This window comes from Perna viridis, chromosome 14, assembly GCF_037379345.1.
Source record: "Perna viridis isolate PV_CMFRI_1.1 ecotype Kerala chromosome 14, ASM3737934v1, whole genome shotgun sequence".
NCBI classification, from domain to species: domain Eukaryota; kingdom Metazoa; phylum Mollusca; class Bivalvia; order Mytilida; family Mytilidae; genus Perna; species Perna viridis.
In genome coordinates this window covers 3,835,128-3,856,181 of record NC_142458.1, presented here as the reverse complement: position 1 = coordinate 3,856,181, position 21,054 = coordinate 3,835,128, and the positions used below count along the sequence as shown (strand labels likewise).

Sequence of the window (21,054 nt, the reverse complement as noted above, 5' to 3'; positions counted from 1 at the left end):
GTTGATCACTACATGGACTTATCTGTATTAAATCTGAAGTCTGTTAACATACCAAGACCTGTTTATACTACATGATGACAATCCATATTTTTCACAGTATTCTATGGAAATGATTCGTAAAATCCTTAACTTTCTGAAATTTTAACAGATACTATGGAGATATTCACAATCTGTAGAGCGTAATTTGCAGTCAAAATCCGTAAAAATACCGAACATCTGTATAAGTAAACACCTCTGCATACCTTCTGTGTAAGCCCTCTGAAAAAGATTAATAGGACTTATCTGTATTACATCTTTAGTGAGAGCATACCTTCTGTGTTATCCCTCTGAGACTGATTATCAGAAGGACTTATCTATATTAAATCTGAAGTGTTAGCATACCTTCTGTGTGCACCTTCTGAAGCTGATGTGAAAGGCTTCCCGATATATGATCTAAAAAAGACACTTTTACAGATCTGGATATGGTAAACCTGGTTCCCTGCATGTCTACCATAAACCTGCTGCCATTGCTCCTTGTAATCTGTGGCTATTCTAAAGTAAGTAATGTAATAGGCCATAAACATTGTATAGTGTTCATATGTAAAGAATATTTGTGAGGGTGAGATTTTTTTGCTTGAAAATCTTTCAGAAACAGAAAGGAAACTTTGAATACCTTATTACCCCAATCTGTTCTGTTAACATATTAGAAAGAACTTGTGTTAAGATATTAGAAAGAACATGTTAACCAAAAACCATAGAACTCCAGCAGTTTATTTCACAAAAGCCATAAGTGTAGAATTAGTCATAAGTTAGCCATCATGACAGAAAATAGCATTGTAACCACAAGTTTTACACTTATCACTTTTTGTCAAATATACCAAAGACCTTTGTATTGAAGTGTGATAAATGGTTTTCATGAAGAAGACAACATATTTTAAAGATAATCACACTTTCTTCAAGGTTATGTCACCTGGGAAGAAATCCCATCTCATTCTTTGGCATACATATACAGTCAAACCTCGGTAGCTCGAACTCCAAGGGACCATTGAAATGTGTTTGAGTTAACGGGAGTTCGAGACATTGAAGTTCGTATATTTCCGGATTTCTGTCGTTGCCGGTCCGAGTTCGACTTTATCATTAGAAATTGCTTACTTCCTCCGAAATTGTGTTAGTTCATGGATCTTTTTCATTCGCTTTCGGATGATTATGTTGATTTGTGGACATTAAAAATGCTGTGTTTTCTTTTAAAAACGTCCAGAGTGTGGGTTCATTGGTCAATAATTTGTTTTCATCCGAATTTCTTTCATGGTTTTATCATACTGACTTCGGAACTTTCTCGAACTTCAATCAGTTTTATCAAAACTACCTAATAAGTGATGACTTAAATATTACCTGTAATTAACTAAAATGACACTGATTAATGATAGGGTTTCAGTTTTTCACACCTTCTATTACCCAACCTGACAAAATGGCTGACGAGTTCGAGTTAGTGAGGTTTATCCTCTGAGATTTATTACCGAACGGACCGACTAGTCAGTTCGAGTTTTTGAGAAATCAAAGTTCGAGAAATCCAAGGTTATTTATATTGATTATATAGGAGAAAATTTTGGTACTTTGAATTGTGTTCGAGAATTCCCGGGTGTTTGAGCCATCCAAGTTCGAGTGAGTGAAGTTCGACTGTATCTTGTATAAATCAAATTTTCATGAGATGAGGAGCAGTCACAGAGAAAAAGGTGAAAGAAAGATGGACAAATCCACAAGAATAAAAAAGTATAGCCTACTATTATGATGTGATATAAGTAATTGTTTGAATGTGTGTATAAACATACTGTTCTGTGGTGGTATGTAGAAGCAATGTAACAAGGGTAGATAATCCAGGATACAAACAATTGTTGGCTAACAAAGCATACTTGAATTCATCAGCACAGACTACATGCTCTACAGTAACAAAAACAAACAACAAAAAGTGACAAAATAATAGAAAACATAAAATACAAAATAAAGAGAAAAAATGCATGTAACAGATAAATACCAAACAAAATGCAAACTAAATATATTTATATGGAAAACACACAAAAATATTAAGGAAGTTATATTAAAAATGAAATGAACTAAAGTGCTCAGAACTAAGACAATAAATTGGCGCAGGAAGGCCTATCTGCTTTGTAGTAGGTAGTGAGATTTAAATAGCCAGTTAATTGAATTAGCTAAAAGATTAATTCTTTAGACGATTGGGTTTGCCACTGGCTTGTCACCAAGCGGTCTAGGGTTGGGTCCTTTATTTTAATTTTGTATCATAAAAAATATAAATCTACAATAAAACATGATGAAACACTGAACAAATTACGTCAAAAATAAAACTAAGACTAAAAAATAAATAAAATAAATAAATCTACAACATCACTGATCCAAACCTGCAAATGTCACATGTATTTTGTATTCTGTTTTAAACAGCTGTATATACTGTCTACAATCTGGTGCAAAATCTTTAACTGCCCAGGATCTCATAATGGAATGTTCATCCTATGATAAAAAACATGTACATTTCATCAATAATAATAGGATAATTAATTGGAAAGAGTGGATAACTAAAATAAAAAAGTGCCAAAGAATGCCTATATTTAACGAGTGCTAACTTTTAAACCGTTAGAATATATAAACAAACAATAAAAGACAGGTTGTAATATTCTTTACATGTAAAACATTATCAGATCGAGTATTTCCAAGTTATCGGTCCTTCAATATGCAATTTGTGTGCACTTACAGTATGTTGTAACACATTCTCATGTGGTCTTAACTATAATCAATTAAAAGTGTAACATTAATGGCTAAATTGCAAACAGATTAAAAAGGTAATAACTTTTGTTTGTAATTTTAAATACCTGGTCATTTTTATATTATTAATTATCAATTGTAATTATGTCTGATTCATCAGTTTACAATTTTGCACATGTGCTGATCTATGCCTAAGGCCTTCAGAGCAATAGACACTCAAGTCGATAACTTAATTGAAAATATACTGCGGAAAAAACGCTCAACTCAATCTCCGCTGACATCTACAGTTCATATACCGCAATGAACATGGCTGGTTATGAGAGGCCAGATCTTTGTTATTCATTAAAAGTTGAGGCCGCTGGTCACGTCAGATGGGTGGCCATTTATATATGGGTCAATTTGCACTATAAATCGTTAATGCAATTGAAATGTGGTTGCATAAAGTGGGTGGCCGTTAGTCGGTGGACCATTTCACTGAGAGACTACTGTACTAGTATTTATATCCATGGTCTACTATTATCTTGTTGAGAAATCCAGCAAGAGATCACAAAGAACGAAGAAAAATTTTGAATCACCATGATGACGATGTAGGAAAAACAATAAATTGGTAGACTGATGAAAAATAATATTGAAAAACCAGAAACATGTAGTAGCCCTTCTCTACCATAAAAAATGACTTACAGCTTCTTCTCTGTTTTCGTAGAAACTAGGAGATAGAATAAAGCATGCGTCAGCTTCCTGAATCCTGAAAATATCACCAAAACATTAATATAGCCAACATGATAAATATGGTCAGTTTCAAAGTTTCATTATAAACTGTAGTGGGTATTAATTTTCACAAATTTTAGAGGTCTGCCTTAATAACATCAAATTAAATTCCACAAAATATTTATCCTGGGCTTAGGTACTTAGCGCACCAGTTATCATTCACCAAAATTAAAAATGTCAACATTTTTCTTATACCTTTTTGCATCAAAATCACAAAATTTTACACATGCCATAAAAATTAAAGCAAAACTGTAATATCTTGTTAAAACTTTTCTTTTTTTCAATTTTACACATACTGTCATGATTAACAGCTCATCTGGGTCTTTTTTATTTAAAATTTAATCCTAGCCCTTATCATAAGTAGCTGTGCTCCAGCATGATATACCACCCTCTTCTTATCAAGATTCAAGTTAAATACTATTAATTCTATAACAAAAACGTGGAAAACAAATACAAGTCAATTGTCATTAAGTTACAAGGACTTACCGACATCTCTTCAGATCTATATCTTTCAGAGCGGATCCTTGGATGTAAACAACCCTGTTGACCCACTTGGGATCCTTTAATATCACCTGAAGATTACTATCCTTTTCATCAGAACTGACAAACACTACTATATGTTCCTGTAAAGGAAAGGGTTTATCACAACTGACAAACATTACTATATGCTCCTTTAAAGGTAAGTTTTCATCAGAACTGACACACATTACTATATGTTCCTGTAAAGATAAGTTTTCATCAGAACTGACAAACACTACTATATGTTCCTGTAAAAGTATGTTTTTATCAGAACTGACAAATATTACTATATGTTCCTGTAAAGATCAGTTTTCATCAGAACTGACAAACACTACTATATGTTCCTGTAAAAGTATGTTTGTATCAGAACTGACAAATATTACTATATGTTCCTGTAAAGATAAGTTTTCGTAAGAACTGACAAACATTACTATATGTTCCTGTAAAGGTATGTTTTTATCAGAACTGACAAACATTACTATATGTTCCTGTAAAGGAAAGTTTTTATCAGAACTGACAAACACTACTATATGTTCCTGTAAAATATGTTTGTATCAGATCTGACAAACATTACTATATGTTCCTGTAAAGATAAGTTTTCATAAGAACTGACAAACATTACTATATGTTCCTGTAAATGTAAGTTTTTATCAGAACTGACAAACATTACTATATGTTCCTGTAAAGGAAAGTTCTTATCAGAACTGACAAACACTACTATATGTTCCTGTAAAGGTATGTTTTTATCAGAACTGACAAACTACTATATGTTCCTGTAAAAGTATGTTTGTTTAAGAACTGACAAATATTACTATATGTTCCTGTAAAGATAAGTTTTCATAAGAAATGACATACATTACTATATGTTCCTGTAAATGTAAGTTTTTATCAGAACTGACAAACATTACTATATGTTCCTGTAAAGGAAAGTTCTTATCAGAACTGACAAACACTACTATATGTTCCTGTAAAGGTATGTTTTTATCAGAACTGACAAACTACTATATGTTCCTGTAAAAGTATGTTTGTATAAGAACTGACAAATATTACTATATGTTCCTGTAAAGATAAGTTTTCATAAGAACTGACATACATTACTATATGTACCTGTAAAGGTATGTTTTTTATCAGAACTGACAAACATTACTATATGTTCCTGTAAAGGAAAGTTCTTATCAGAACTGACAAACACTACTATATGTTCCTGCAAAGAAAAGTTTTTATCAGAACTGACAAACATTACTATATGTTCCTGTAAAGGTAATTTTTTACTAAAATCTTATTCTGGTAAAACATTACAAAATCACAATCTGTTTTGTTTTGTTATTATATATAAACCTTGTTAGTTACTGCTAATGATTTTGTGCTTATTAAGGAGTAGATCTAGGGTAAGGGACACAACTCTTACAAATCATTGGAATGTTTGTATTCAGTGGTTTACATCCATTTCATGTAAGCACCACAGTCACATGGATTGATTTCATTCTGTGTCAAATGAAAGCTTGATAGGCTTTGGTGAAATTGAATATGATACAAACATATCACTGATTCAAGAGTTATGTCCCTTACCCTAGGTCTACCTCCTAAAATACAGTAAGATTGTCAGTATTGAAAGTTCAGTTTTAGTAGGCTTAAACCTTTTTGTTATTTATTTCATGGATACTTTATTTGTAAACTTGTCAGAACTTTATTTTGTCTGTGTTGTTTGTTTTATTGTGTGTTATTTTTTGGTACTGTTGTGATGTATATTTTATTTTTGTGGTTTTATTCGGCTGTCAACAGATTTTCCTTCATTTATACTTCCAGCTTTTAAATTTTCTACTAATTTTGTTAAAAACTTGAGAACTAGGAAAGCAAATAAATTAAGTGCTTCAAGAAAAAGCTTCTTTTTTCCTCATTCACTTCTTGCATAGACGATTATAGTTCAGAAAAACATACTATTTATCCCCAACTTTGCAAAGTGGGGATATAAACTAGAAATTAGATAAATACCTCTAACTTTGGATGAGCATAGAACTCCAATAGAAAGTCCATAACATTATCTGCTGTCAGATGACTACTGAACACAACAACATGTCGATGACCAAGAGCATCATTTTTACTGTATTCCCCACCTGTCTTCTTCCTCTCCCTCCAGGTTGACATTATTCCCTCTATCTAAAATATTGGATAAAAAAATCTTACATAGGTTTGGCTATCTAATAACTGGTTTCCATCAAAATTACCGTATTCCTCCGTGTATACCGCACACTTTTTTTCAACTTTTTCTCTGCACCATAAGAGGGATGTGCGGTATACACCAAAACAAAGAGTTTCTAGATTTTTTTTCTAGAGACGTAATTTTCAGGTCCGTAATTTTCGGGAATCAGAACCAAAGTCGTCAACTAAAGACAACATCGAGCCATTGCATTTTTGAGAACAGTTTTATGTGAAATAAACAAATAAAGTTTTACTGCTATTTAATAGTTGTTTTATCCATCAATGCCATTTCCTTGCATTTCATATTTCGTACGAAAACCCAAGACTAGCTTCTTATTGTTCTCTCAAATCAAGTCGTCTAATTATAACTTCTTCACCTGTGTGCGATAGACTGTTAAATACACAATACCGGGAGTGCCAACCTGTCCTCGGGCCTATTGTCATTTAATTATCAAATAACAAAAGATCAATTTAAAAGGTGAAACAATTATTAATAATGCTTTAATCCGCTTGATGAACTGTTTACAGATGTCAGATATCAATACACAACTTGGCAAATTAAAACATCTTTTTATAAACGGTCGGACTTGACGCCATTGTTTTAGTGAATTACCTGATTTGTATTCGAACAAGAAATATAAACATTTTAGCTGACTCAGATCCAATACATCGCCATTTATAAACTACTTTAATTAATAAATGACTTGCAAACGCAGGGAAACATAGAAAATACTTTTATTTAAAAGATTAATGATAAAAAGATACGCATTTCGGGGATTTACCGGAATCCTTTCATCTCAATATGGTTTTCTGCTGGTGATTTTTCCTCGCTTCCCAGTGCGCGTTTTACACAGAAACTAACTTTTTTCGCCGATCTCCCTTGCCAAGAAAGGGGTGCGCGGAATACACAGATGCGTGTTATACACGGAAGAATACGGTAAATGTACCCTTTCACACCTGTACTCAGCAAATTGTCAAAAACCTGAGAAGATTATGCAAATGCTTTTATTCAACATCTGCTGTTTAAAAATCCTATCTACAAAGGAAAGATTATCTTAGTTATGTACAAACAAAAACAATACATAAGCAATGATTGTGTAGTGCATGTCATACAAATAAACTGTAAGCTAATTCTATATGATTCAGTGTGCCTGGTGGTGATTGTGGTTGATGAAAGCTAAGAAAACACTGCCAATACATGTAGTGGAATTAACCCACGATCTATTTTGTATATAATTGTCCATTGTCATTATTTTGAAAGTGAAAAGTAAAATGAAATTGAATTTCAGAGTATTCTTTAAAAACAACTTCAATTGCACAGGGCAAAATTTCCCTGTTCCTGTGTTCACCTTTTTATCAAAATTGCAGAAAAAATCATTGTAAATTCTCTGTACATGTGTCATAAAGGATATTTTCCTAATACAGGGCTATCAGTGATCTTACCTGTCTAGGAATAAAGGCAAAAGCAAAACAGATCATGAATGTCATAAAGAGCTGTCCAAGCCAAGTATCCGGAGATATATCACCATAGCCTACTGTGGAGAATGTTACAATCACAAAATATACTGATTCAAACATGGCAAGGGGGTGGCTAGCACTACCTCGTTGGATATGTTGTATACCACATATACTGAAATAAAAAGTTTAAATATGGCTAGTCTTTAAATTGAATTTAAAACGCCAAAACTATTGACCAAACCGTAAGACAAATGTGATGACTTTTCATTCTGTATTGTCAACTTTCCTTTCATCTCTGACAATATTCCTTCATCATCTCTGTATGGAGTTTTTATACAACTCATACTTTATGCTATAGCTTACTGTAACTACACAGACATTTTGTAACATGCTAGACTTCTTACAATTAGGCTTCTGGAACATGGTTTTGTTGCTACAAGATTTATGTCATCTTACAGAAGTTTTGTGGTTATCATAAACTTGTGGATTGTTATGGTATATCCATCTTCACCATGAAAACTGATTTGTCAACGTGTCATAGTTATCCTTTCCTCTTGTCTACCTTGAATTGGACTTTTATGAGCAACTCAGCAGGTGTTTCTAGAAAAGCAGAGAGCCCTTACCTTACCAGTGCACCTGGTCTATGCTCCCAGTTTTTAGTGGAGTCTGAGTTGTTCATTTGCTTTTGTTACTTTGTGTGTATTATTTTGGTTATTTTATGTTCTATGTTGTGTGTGTCTATTTTCCATGTCTGGTCTTTGTCCCTGGATTACATTCTTTTGATTTCCACTAGAATCCAGGTTCCCTCGATTACTCTACCAAAGAAAGGGACAAACAAAGTAGAGGAAATTCTATTTGTAAAAGTTGTCCCTGAACTTTGATCTAGACCTCAAAATGTTGTCCTTGACACTTAAGCTTTTACTTGTGCAAGGTTCAGTAAAATAATGGTTTAACAAGTGGAAGGAAGATATTTTTCTACTTTAAATTTGTTTACTAATACTAGATGGTGACCTTAACCTTTGATTTGCTGGCCAATCATATAAGCCATCACACACAAAAAAAAAATGGGGGACGTCATCGAAAATTCTAAATTTAGTATTCGGGAACTTTTGACCTTTGTCTAACTGACCTTGAAATCAATCATAGTCTATTCACTAAACTCTCAGTCTGTGAAAGTTTAATTAATACCTTCAATGCAATCAAAGGTTACATATGGACAGGAATAGGATCAGAAAGCTTCCATGTAAATTCAGAGACAACAAGTGAACTAAAAAGCATGGACAAGAAGAAAATATCGGAACTCTGATCAGAAGTCTCTTCCATTAAATCTACAAATTATTCATTTAGTACTTACGTGGTAAATATGAAACATGCTAAAGTAACAACTAAAATCAACATCTGTTGTGACAGAGTGACTGATATGGTCTGAAATCTCTGCTTTGTCAAATGTAGGTCATGCTATAAGTGAAACAAAACACAAGCTGAGATGTACCGATATTAAAGGCAATAACAGTTAATCTAAAGGTTTGTGCAAGATTGTACCCAATGAATGATCAGTGTTTGTATTTTCAACATTATATTCAAAACAATAAATTCATAATGAAAAAAAACAACACAAATGTTCTGATTGCCAAATAAATAGATATTGATAATCATAAATGATTGGCTGTTATTATAATGTTACTAAATAATGTAGCTATGAAAAACTTAAAGATTTACTTGGCTTTATGCCTGTGTATCAAATGTGACAAACATAGACAGCAAGTCATTCAGAACTTATAAAGGATCAAGAACAAAAATCATACAAATAATTTCTGTAAAGATCTTCTCATCAACCAGCAGTGTAGAAAACAAGGAGCAAAAAGATCCTTTAGTAACGGTGGATAACACGCCTAAAATACAAAGAATTAGCATCATTTCATAGCTTTGAAGACATGGAATGTAATAAAAATACTACTACGTCACATAGTCATATGTCACTTGTAACTGATGAAATTTGAAGATGCCAAAGTCCCATTACTCCTACAAATTTGATGAATTAAAATGATATTATAGCAAGAACATCAATAATTTGTCACAATATATCCTACCAAATATGGAAGCAATCAGCCAGAGGTTTCCGAGGAGATATACCTACAAGGGTTCTAGCATTGAGAAATATTAAAATATATCCAAGTCCTTTACTTCAAGTGTTGCAAATAAACAGACAGATACAAAATGTATATACCATCACTATGTCCCTCTGCCATGTCACATTGGGGAACAACAAATAAACAGACAGATATATACCATCACTATGTCCCTCTTTCTTGTCACATTGGGGGACAGCAAATAAACAGACATATACCATCACTATGTCCTCTGTCTTGTCACATTGGGAGACAACAAATAAACTGACAGATATACACCATCACTATGTACCTCTGTCTTGTCACATTGGGGGACAACAAATAAACTGACAGATATATACCATCACTATGTCCCTCTGTCTTGTCACATTGCAAGACAACAAATAAACAGACAGTTGTAATATCATCACTATGTGCCTCTGTCATGTCACATTGCAGGACAACAAATAAACAGACAGATGTTTACCATCACTATGTCACTCTGTCATGTCATATTGGGGGACAACAAGTAAACAGACACAACTAACTTCATTTTCATTTTCCAGAACATGAAATTAGAAATATTCAACATGGTTTTATATTATGCTGATGTAATAAATGATATTGGCCAACCAGTATATTGGGCAGATGTGATAAATAATGCTGGCCAATCTGTACATTATGCAGACGTAATAAATGATGTTGGCCAATCTGTATATTATGCAGATGTAATAAATTTTTGTGGCCAATCTGTATATAATGAAGATGTAAGAAATGGTGTTGGCCAATCTATATATTATGCAGATGTAATAAAGGATGTTGGCCGATCAGTATATTATGATTCAACTTACCGTGGCAATGATTGGTACAGAACAAACTAATTCTAAAATGAATCCATCACCTGTCATCTTTGTAATACAGATGCCCTGTAAAAAAATATCATCAGCATGAAACATTAATATAATAAATAGTATACAAATATATACAAATACATATATATAGTATTTGAATATTTTTTGGCATGGCATGGAGAGAATATGAATAACTCATGACCAACAGTCAGTGCAGTTGTAGTAGTGAACAGTAATAGTTAAACTGTTTGCTTATTATGAAGACAAGTGAACAAAGAATTTTGTCACAACTCAAGTGCTCTCAAGCTGTTTAACAAAGACCTTTGACTTTTAGGCAGATGAATTGGAAAACTAATTTAGTTTCAGATTTTCTTTATGACTCAGTACATGCTATAAAATGTCGAAAATCATTACAAAATTAACTAACAGCGACAGATTTACCACATCCTTATAGAAACTGGTTATTAGTCCTTTATTCTCACTATCTATGATTCTACCTTAAAAATGTAAAAATCTTTTAAAAAAACTTAATAATCCTGAACCAACATTAAACAGGGACCTAGCAGCAGGTATGAGAGGTATGGCTAGCACCATACCAATATTTTTTGTTGCCACCTTATGCCATATGTAAATTTCCAGTCAAAATCATGCCTTGAATAGGAGTTAAGGAGGTAGACAAAAGGAAAGGGAAACAACTCTTGAAATCAGTTACATGTTTGTATCATATTCAATTTCATCAAAGCCTATCAAGTTTCAATTTGAAAAAGAATGAAATCAATCCAAGTTAATTTGATGCTTGAGATTGATGTAAAATGCTGAATACAAACGTTCCAATGATTTTTAAGAGTTGTGTCCCTTACCCAAGGTCTACCTCCTAAAGCACTCACCTTGGATCCTATATATAGCTCCAAGCATGCTTTGACTAGTGTTATGACTGAGAAGAAGACTTGTAGTATCCATTGAGCCAGAGGTCTCTGTACCCATATAATCACATACCTACAGCAACCAGTACAGAGCTACTTGAGAATTCATAGTAATATTAAAAAAAGGAAACATTATATATGTACAATCAATATAGTAATTGTCAGTCAAGCACCAACTCTGCACTGATGTTCCCATTAACCTGCTAGTTTTACACATTTCAAAGAACATATGTTTACCTTTATATTTGCTTTGAGAAATCGAAGAAAATCCATCAACAGACAAAAAAATATATTTAGGCGTGATATACTGCAGATTACAATCACAGTAAGTCTACAAAATAATATTAATCTGGTGAAAACCTATACCACATACCAGTTGATAACCCTCCCACATTTCTTGTAACAATACCCCATACATGTACCAGTTGGTACTCTCCCACTTTTCTTGTAACAATACCCCATACATGTACCAGTTGGTACTCTCCCCCTTTTCTTGTAACAATACCCCATACATGTACCAGTTGGTACTCTCCCCCTTTTCTTGTAACAATACCCCATACATGTACCAGTTGATAACCCTCCCCTTTTCTTGTGACAATACCCCATACATGTACCAGTTGATAACCCTCCCCTTTTCTTGTGACAATACCCCATACATGTACCAGTTGATAACCCTCCCCTTTTCTTGTGACAATACCCAATACATGTACCAGTTGATAAACCTCCCACTTTTCTTGAAACAATACCCAATACATTTTACCAATTGTTAACCCTCCCACTTTTCCCACAATACCCCATACATGTACCAGTTGGGACTCTCCCCCTTTTTTGTAACTACAACATATACCACTTGATACCAGTTGATAACCCCATTTTCTGTTACTTTGCTACATACCAGTTGATAGCATTTGATGAGAATTTCATCTGGTCACTGTCTGTTGGTAGGGATAAATTGTGAGCTTTACAGTCTTGTCCCTGACTGAAACAGAGAAAAAAAATCTTCAATTATCAATACAATGTGAATACTCTACTTCTTGTCAGAAATTTCTTGTGGCGAGAAAGCCTGTGTCATGCATTATTTACATACTCCAAGATATTTGTGATTTCATTTGGGTAAATTATTTCTTTCTGTTTATTATCCAAAACACCCAGAAGTTCTTTTTTAAAAATATATAGCAAGTAGAAAAAGTGTCTCCAAATATGAATTCTTGGCACTCTAGTGCTATTTCTGATATATAATAATCTTTCTTCTTGGGGTAAAATATTTAAGGAAGAAAATTACTGCCAGATATGATGTTGTCAAGGTACAGAGAAACAAAGTTATGGACAAAACAATTGTAAAAAATAATCTTGGGTCATAATTACTCAACTAAATAATATATAAAAACCTCATCAAAATAACCACCTATATATTTATTACTATTATATAGATAGTAGTGTTTTATCGAATGTTCCCAGTGTAATAAATTTTGATAATTCACAATGAAATAAAATCAGTAATTTCACTCGGCTCTTTCTCCCACCAAAACGTCACAACTTTGATATCAATACGTCAATCACAGAATTAAAAATTCATATTGAAAATATCGATAAATCATGAAGAAAATCTATATAATAACTAGGATAAGCAATTGTTTATTGTGAATAACCAAAAAGACGATCACTCATGCCGAGAACACTGTTTTAATGACGAGAGATTTGATTTGCTTTTTAAACTTCTGTTTGAATACTTGTCTTTGGCAGTTTTATGGCACCTGGTACAACTAAACATTATGTAACTCACCAAGCATAACTTTGAACATCATCCAATTCCACACGGATAACATACAAAAGGCATATCAGGAATTTCACTACCAGGTCAAATATTCTACTGCCTAATCCTAAAAACAAAATAAATTTCATTAAAATTATACACATACAGGAATTGTTTATCGTTACTTTAAAAACTCAATGTATTACTTCCTAGATAAACCAAATCCTGTCTAAAGAAAAACTCTTGTATTACACCCTAGATAAACCAAATGCTGTTGAAAGAAAAACTCTTGCATTACACCCTAGATGAACCAAATGCTGTTGAAAGAAAAACTCTTGTATTACACCCTAGATGAACCAAATCCTGTCTAAAGAAAAACTCTTGTATTACTCCCTAGATGAACCAAATCCTGTCTAAAGAAAAACTCTTGTATTACACCCTAGATAAACCAAATCCTGTCTAAAGAAAAACTCTTGTATTACTCCCTAGATAAACCAAATCCTGTCGAAAGAAAAACTCTTGTATTACTCCCTAGATTTCACTATACTGTAAGTTTTGGGATTAAATTTTTTTCTGGTTTATCATGACTATTAAAAAAAAAAGGTTGGAACTGCATGTACGTCTCGGAACATGTAAGACATCTCAATAAATATGCCTCATTCTAAATATTTTTTTGAAATTATCAATTTGAATTTCTGTCCCTTTTGCCTCCATGATTTGCAATTTCTCTAATATTTTTGCCATCTGCATGACCTCAGTTGACCTCAACTTTTTAAAGCTTAAACAAAGCTATGAGTAAATATCATAATCTTTTAAAGTTCGTAATGACATTAATTTTTTAATACTCATGCAGCATATTACACCATTAATCTGATCTTGAATAACATTTATTGTAGACCCATCGACTGATGTTTTTCTACTGTTTTGTAGCATTGCCACTGTTGTCATTGTCTTTTTGACATATACATATATATTCCTCTCTTTTACACTTTTTTCTATAATGATTTTAAAGTTATATATACAAAAAAAACATATGGAGTAGGAGTAATATTAAATATTACAAAGATAACCCAATGAAGTAGATTACAATATGTTAAAAGGCCATTTAAGTAGTGCTCCAGCTAAGAATTATACAAATCGTGATTCATGGGTGAAAAGCCTACATATTTTTATTTTTGATATTTTGTTTGAATTGCCATAGTAAATAGAAATTAACATTCAGTTTTTCATATAACTATGCCCTTAGGAGATAAAAATTATATAAAATGCATTGTAAATTTCGAAATTAAGGGCAGTAACTCTGTTATTGACACTCAAATACAATAGAATCTATTGGATTTTCAATGTTGATTATCTCCTAAGAGCAGACAGATTTGAATGAATAACACATTTCATAATATAAACCCATAAAACAACTTAATTACAAAAATAACAATATGTAGCCTTTTTTGGGGTGTATCACATTTTTTAGATATTGTTTGATTCTTACAAAGACAGCTACTTAATTCTTGATGTAATTTTTCTCCATAGGTATAAATCTGACACAAGAGATTTACCCTTATCATATAGACCATGTCATTATGGTGATAAAGTATGGTTACATACAGATGTATTATTATACCTTACTAACTCTACAGTGTAATAGTCACTAAGTTATTGATTTGGTTAAGATGGATTAAGTTTGAATGTTTGATAATAAAACCATTTGTGAAGAGTGTCAAAGTTTTAAGTAGTAGTCTTTGTAAGAATCATGCAAATTCTGTAAAATGTGATACACCTAAAAAAGGCTACATATTTTTATTTTTGTTATTGTGTTGATTTATGGGCTTATATTATAAAACGTGTAATTATTCATTCAAATCTGTCTGCTCTTAGGAGATAATCAACATTAAAAATCTAATAGATTCTATTGTACTTGAGTGTCATTTACAGAGTTATCTCCCTTAAATTTGAAATCTACAGTGCATTTTATATAATTCTTATCTCCTAAGAGCATGAGTTTTCTTAAAAACGGAATGTTAATTTCTGTTTACTGCAGGATTTCAAACAAAACATCAAAAATAAAAATATGTAGGCTTTTCACCCATGAATCACATTTCGCATGATTCTTAGCTGGAGCACTACTTTATTGATGTATAATTATGATAACAGGAAAGATTTCCATAGCAAACAAGATAGATAATGCATCAAGCTGAATACCATAAATAATAAAATTCATTTTGGTGATTTTTTATGAGGAAATATGTTACCTAGACTTTTATGTCATGTTTGTGTAGTCAATGTGATTTTAACATATAGAATAAGGTAATCAAAGTGTTGTTAGCACTGAAGATTTTTTATCCTTATGAAAATAGTAGCATACACAGTCAGTTTCAAAGATTATATGATGTAAAATGAAACTGTAATCATAAATTTTTATTTCCCATATAATTTACAATTGTTTTTCCCCTACATGTTTAAACTGAATGTTAATCATTGATACTGATTTAAAAGAAAGATCAATAATTTAACAGTATCCAACTTCATTTACAAATTTTGTTTTATTTCACTTTTTTCACAAATTCTTAGACCTGTCCAAAAATTCGTTTCCAATAACATTCAAAAACAGAGTATTTATACATACTCTTAAGTAATCAAATAAAACAATTTCAGCTTCAGAAAATAATTTCCAAGATGTACATTTTTTCCAAAACAGACACTTTTTATCAATTTGAATTCTCCAGCCAATTTTACCTGACAAAAATGACTACACTTCACTTCCTGTTTTGTAATCATAATGTTTGAATGAAATGATAAAGAAATTGACTAATAAGTGTGTTAAATATAACATGCTTAACACATTTAATGTTTCTTGACATATTCTGCAAAAGCTAAATTTTCTAAATGCAAAGTTTTTACTTAACATCTTTCAAGGCCAAAAAAAGAAGTCCCCATATCTTCAATTATTTTGAAAGAGATATTGATTGATCAAACTTGTGGTAGAAATCTTGAAAAAAAACAATAAATGATCTAACTTGTGGAAAGGTTCATGGGAAAACAACAAATGATATTACTTTTGGAAGAGTTCTTAAGAAAACAATGAATGGTCTAACTTGTGGTGGGATTCCCAAGAAAATAATTAATTTTCTTACTAGTGGTAGGATACCTGAGAAAATAATGAATTATCTTACTTCTTGTAGGATACCTGAGAAAATAATGAATTATCTTACTTCTTGTAGGATACCTGAGAAAATAATTTTCTTACTTGTGGTAGGATTCATGAGAAAATAATTTTTTTACTTGTGGTAGGGTTCCTGAGAAAATAATCAATTTTCTTACTTGTGGTAGGATTCATGAGAAAATAATGAATTTTCTTACTTCTTGTAGGATACCTGAGAAAATGATTTTCTTACTTGTGGTAGGATTCATGAGAAAATAATTTTCTTACTTGTTGTTGGGTTCCTGAGAAAGAGCCGTTTTAGTCTGTTCCTTATCGGTAACTCATTGGAGAAGTATTTCACAGGAGCTGATCTAAAAAAAAAAAAGTATTCATATTAAGTGTCAGTCCTGTAAGAATCAGGCAGTAGGTGAAACATGGTATGAGAAAACCCATCATTTTGATAGTGTAATATGACTATTTGCACCATCAGAAAGGCAAACAATATTTTCCATATCTTGCTGGACCATTGAGTTACAATTTCATTAAAATGCACTGAAAATGAACATTTCAATGGCAGATAATTCTGTCAATAATTTTTCGAACATTCTATTGGAAATTTTTTGGGCAAAGCAATGATGCAGAGATTAAATAGTGTTATTTTCAAATAGAGAAAGTATTCTTGAGTGATATTACATTGTCAGATTGGTGGGTTTATGACATGAATGTTTCTGATGTTTCCCAATTTGCTTGATTCTTACACATTTATAACACTTATACTTAAAAATATACCTTCTACTAGTAAGTAAATCCCTCATCTGTTTAACATGTAGAAGTGATGTATATAAATATTCTCTGTGTCACCAATTAATTCTTATATGAATTTCAAAATATTCATTAAAATCAAAATATTTTCTTAACCTAATTCTGTAATTATTTTGTTTCCCTGCAAATTGGGATAATAAGGTTGATCTAATATATAAAACAACAACTTATTAAGAAGCCTATCAAGCTTTCATTTGAAACAGAATGAAATCAGTCCAAGTTACTTTGATGCTTACATGAGACTGATGTAAAATGTTGAATACAAACATTCCAATGATTTGTAAGAGTTGTGTCCCTTACCCTAGGTCTACCTCCTTAAATGGTTAAACATTAGCAAATGAAACCATATTTAATATTAAAGAACCTTGGTGAGCGTGCTCACATACCCAACAAATCCACATATTGGACTCTTCAATAAAAAGTATTTGAAAATAAAAGGAAATTGAATAAAAATTCTCAATGAAACATAAATTTGATCTGTAACTCATGAGGGTACATTGTAGACTCACATACCTAAAATCAGTTCAATATCTGAAAGTGTTGAGAAAAAAATTTGGAAAACTGTTACTTTCATGAAAACTGCTTAGTCAAAGGCCTGTTATTTCGGTAAAAATAAGCATAGCAGAACAAAATGTGAACTTCATCTGTAACTCATCATGATTGACTCACATACCAAAAAATCAGCTCAATATCTGCAAGTGTTTAGGAAAAAAGTCAGGGAAACTGTTATTTCTGTGAAATTTGCCAAAGGCCAATAATTTCAGTAAAAATCAGCGAAAGGGAACAAAACCTAAACTTGATGGTAGACTCACACACCAAAAATAAGCTGCAAGTGTTTAGAAAAAAATCTGGAAAACTGTTTGCTAAGTTCAAGGCCCTTTGATTTATCTTTAGATTTTAATACCTTAAATACGTTGAATATGAATGAAAGTATCAACTCAATGGACTTAAATTTAGGAATTCATGAGGGAAGAAGTTCAAATGCAAGATAAATGTGTGTAAAAGAGTATTAAGAGACATTGTCATATTTTATAGATGTAAAAAAAGTTGTACAGTAATGAATAATAAAACAAGTAACGGCAGCCATGTTTTTTTAGCGGATCAAAAATCTCCATGTCAGTTCTATGCAGGATACCTCAAGGAACATTCATACCAAGTTTTACACCAAGTGATGGCAATAGCTCACTTGGCCTTTGGCCAGGTGAGCTAAAAATGAAAAAAAAAGTAATTTATCATCTTTGGTTCAGGCAGCAGGCCCCTTAACCATAACAACTGTGGAATAAATATGATATTGTAACAACTGCTGTCACTCAAAATATCTTTGATATTTAACATTTTTGTGACACTTTAAGAATTTTAGAAGAACTTTGCACTTAACCCAAAATTATTAGTTTGATGAAGCATGAATACCTTAAAATGTATTAGATAATAAATACTCCTTTATCTGATTTCTAAGCTGTCTGAAATGGTTTAAACTTTCAAGCCCCTGGTAAAAAAAAAGTTTAACTTTGAAGATTGCAGATATAAAATAATTAACAGCATGCCATGAAAGATTTTTTTTCTGACATTCTTACATCAATTGTTTTCCTTAAGTCTCTCCTATTTTTATACAGTGGGTTATATCTTTATATATACTTTGTATGGGAAATCATAAAGACAAGTGAATAACACACATATCTCTGTAGAAAGAAGTAAAGGAGTGTACATATACATGTTAATCAATATTAGGATATTGACCCCTGAGTATAGCAAGAATGCAGTTTATTGAGGGCTATTGTTTAAGGAATTATATATACAATGTATATATATGTAAAACCTGAACCTTATTTCATTAAGCAATAAAAAAATCTGGTTTAATTCTTGATTTTTATGGAAAAAAGTGTCATATTAAATCACTGATTAGTAAAACAAGGATATACTTATTTTGATAAAAAGTTCACAGTCAGGTCACATTTGATTGCTTACAATTTAACATAATACATTTAAATAAGTTAAAAGTAAAACTTATACAAAAGAATTTCAAGTTCTGAAAAATAAAACAAAAACAAAAAAACATTAAGATATTACCTGTCAATAAAGCCAGTAGATTTCTGTTGCGATCTCATATTTTAAATAATAATATCCCAGGTTTATCATTTGTTTAATTTTCATCATTCAGTAATCCTAACTGACCTTACAAGATCATTGTAAACAAATCAATCAGAAAATCAAATGGAAAGTCAACTTCACATGTTTACAATCCAGCCATGTGTACACAACTGTGAATGTTCATTCTTTTTTTCTGCATAGTTTTGTCACTTGGTATTTTTATGACCTACATTTTAACCACTGCCAGCTAAGATCCTACAGATTAAGAGACTTGACAATCAGCCAATTGAAATGTTTGATATCCTGATTTGTTTGCTATTGAACATCACTTTAGTGATGGAAAACTATTGAAAAAAAAAAACAAGAACAGTGATTGATGAATATAGTAATTCTGATGTCGGTTACTTAAATGGGTACTGCCCTTAATTATGGAAAGCTTCAACCTCAGTCCTATTTCATGTTTTTGTCCCTAAGCATTACTATTTCTTTATAAAGGGTATGTGTACATGTAGTTTACATGCCAAAAGTCAATGACAATTTTGGACACCTAGCCCCAGTAAATATAAGTGGTAAATTTGCCTTTTCGAGATTTGTATTAAATAAACCAAGAAGGTGTTTGCCTATAACATTCTTAAATCATTTCAATTAATTCCAAAAAATCCTCATTTTCATTTCTCAATCTTCAATTAACATAAAGAAAAAAACAGATAATTAACCTTCAAACAAAATATCTCCACTTAATAGATTTAGACAGTGGTCTATTGAGATTCAAAGATTTTTGTATGACATATATTCCCTCAGTAGTTGAATCCCAGCAGATCAAATTTGACATGACATGTTCATTCACATCCTGGACTGTACTGTGCACATTTTAAGTCTTTTAAGTAGCATCATGCAAATTCTATAATATATGAAAATGATACACCCTAAAACAGGCAACATATTTTTTAATATTTTCATTAAGTAGCATTATAGGTCTGTATGATAAAATGTATAATTGTTCATTCTATTCGGTCTGCTTTTCATTCTAATTGAAAATCCAATAGTTTCTATTGTATTTTAGCGTCTGTTACAGAGTTATCTCCCTTAACATTGAATTCTATAGTACATTCTATATAATTTATATCTCTTATGAGGAAAGGTTATACGAAAAAAGCCACATGATATTTTCTGTTTACTTAAGCATTTTAAACAAAATATCAAAAATAAAAATAAGTAGGCTTTTCAACCACAATTTTGCACAATTCTTAGCTTGAGTGCTACTTAAATATTGGGCAACAAAACAAGAGTATGTAACCTAAAGAAGCATCTCTTCTTGTGGACAACAATTTTTTTCCTAATTAAAATTTGTACAGCTGGGCAAAAAAAAAATAATAGTCCTATTTCCTGCTACCAGCAAAAATAAACAAGCCCAGTGAGCCAGGTCCCCCACCTCACAACAAAAGTAAAATTTCATAGAATATTATTTCCTTATCCATAACTGCATAAGCCTTCAACTAACCAGGTTTGGTGAAATTCCAGAAAGGCGTTCAAAAGTTATCCTTCAGAAACCAATTTCGCCCCAAAATAATATTTTGTCAAGTCCATGTGACCCTGACCTTCAACCTACTGAACTCAAAATCAACAGGTGTCTTCCTTATGTCATAAGGCTTCAACTGTCCAAGTCTGGTGA

The 21,054-nt window shown here is 31.8% G+C and overlaps 1 protein-coding gene and 1 long non-coding RNA gene across 9 annotated transcripts in view; one reads left to right on the top strand and one right to left on the bottom strand.

Moving 5' to 3' along the window:
• Window positions 1–21,054, bottom strand: part of LOC148597779 (potassium channel subfamily T member 2-like) — a 64,679-nt gene that overhangs the window by 26,896 nt on the left and 16,729 nt on the right. For 7 of the 8 annotated variants that reach the window (XM_088561622.1, XM_088561626.1, XM_088561620.1 and 4 more), the window contains exons 3-16: window positions 16,761–16,843; window positions 13,364–13,460; window positions 12,476–12,559; window positions 11,545–11,653; window positions 10,658–10,732; window positions 9,504–9,590; window positions 9,053–9,156; window positions 7,684–7,870; window positions 6,034–6,198; window positions 4,009–4,145; window positions 3,436–3,499; window positions 2,394–2,502; window positions 1,809–1,917; window positions 382–531 (exon numbers count right to left, since the gene is read on the bottom strand). In XM_088561622.1, coding sequence (XP_088417748.1) covers window positions 382–531; window positions 1,809–1,917; window positions 2,394–2,502; window positions 3,436–3,499; window positions 4,009–4,145; window positions 6,034–6,198; window positions 7,684–7,870; window positions 9,053–9,156; window positions 9,504–9,590; window positions 10,658–10,732; window positions 11,545–11,653; window positions 12,476–12,559; window positions 13,364–13,460; window positions 16,761–16,843 — 1,560 coding nt within the window. Of the gene's footprint in view, window positions 1–381; window positions 532–1,808; window positions 1,918–2,393; window positions 2,503–3,435; window positions 3,500–4,008; window positions 4,146–6,033; window positions 6,199–7,683; window positions 7,871–9,052; window positions 9,157–9,503; window positions 9,591–10,657; window positions 10,733–11,544; window positions 11,654–12,475; window positions 12,560–13,363; window positions 13,461–16,760; window positions 16,844–19,361; window positions 19,563–21,054 lie in introns of those variants that run through there. The other variant, XM_088561627.1, reaches the window with a different exon arrangement.
• On the top strand, window positions 4,094–7,893 carry LOC148597780 (uncharacterized). The gene is made up of 2 exons (XR_015918589.1): window positions 4,094–4,201; window positions 7,666–7,893. It is a non-coding gene; the product is annotated as an uncharacterized LOC148597780 (long non-coding RNA).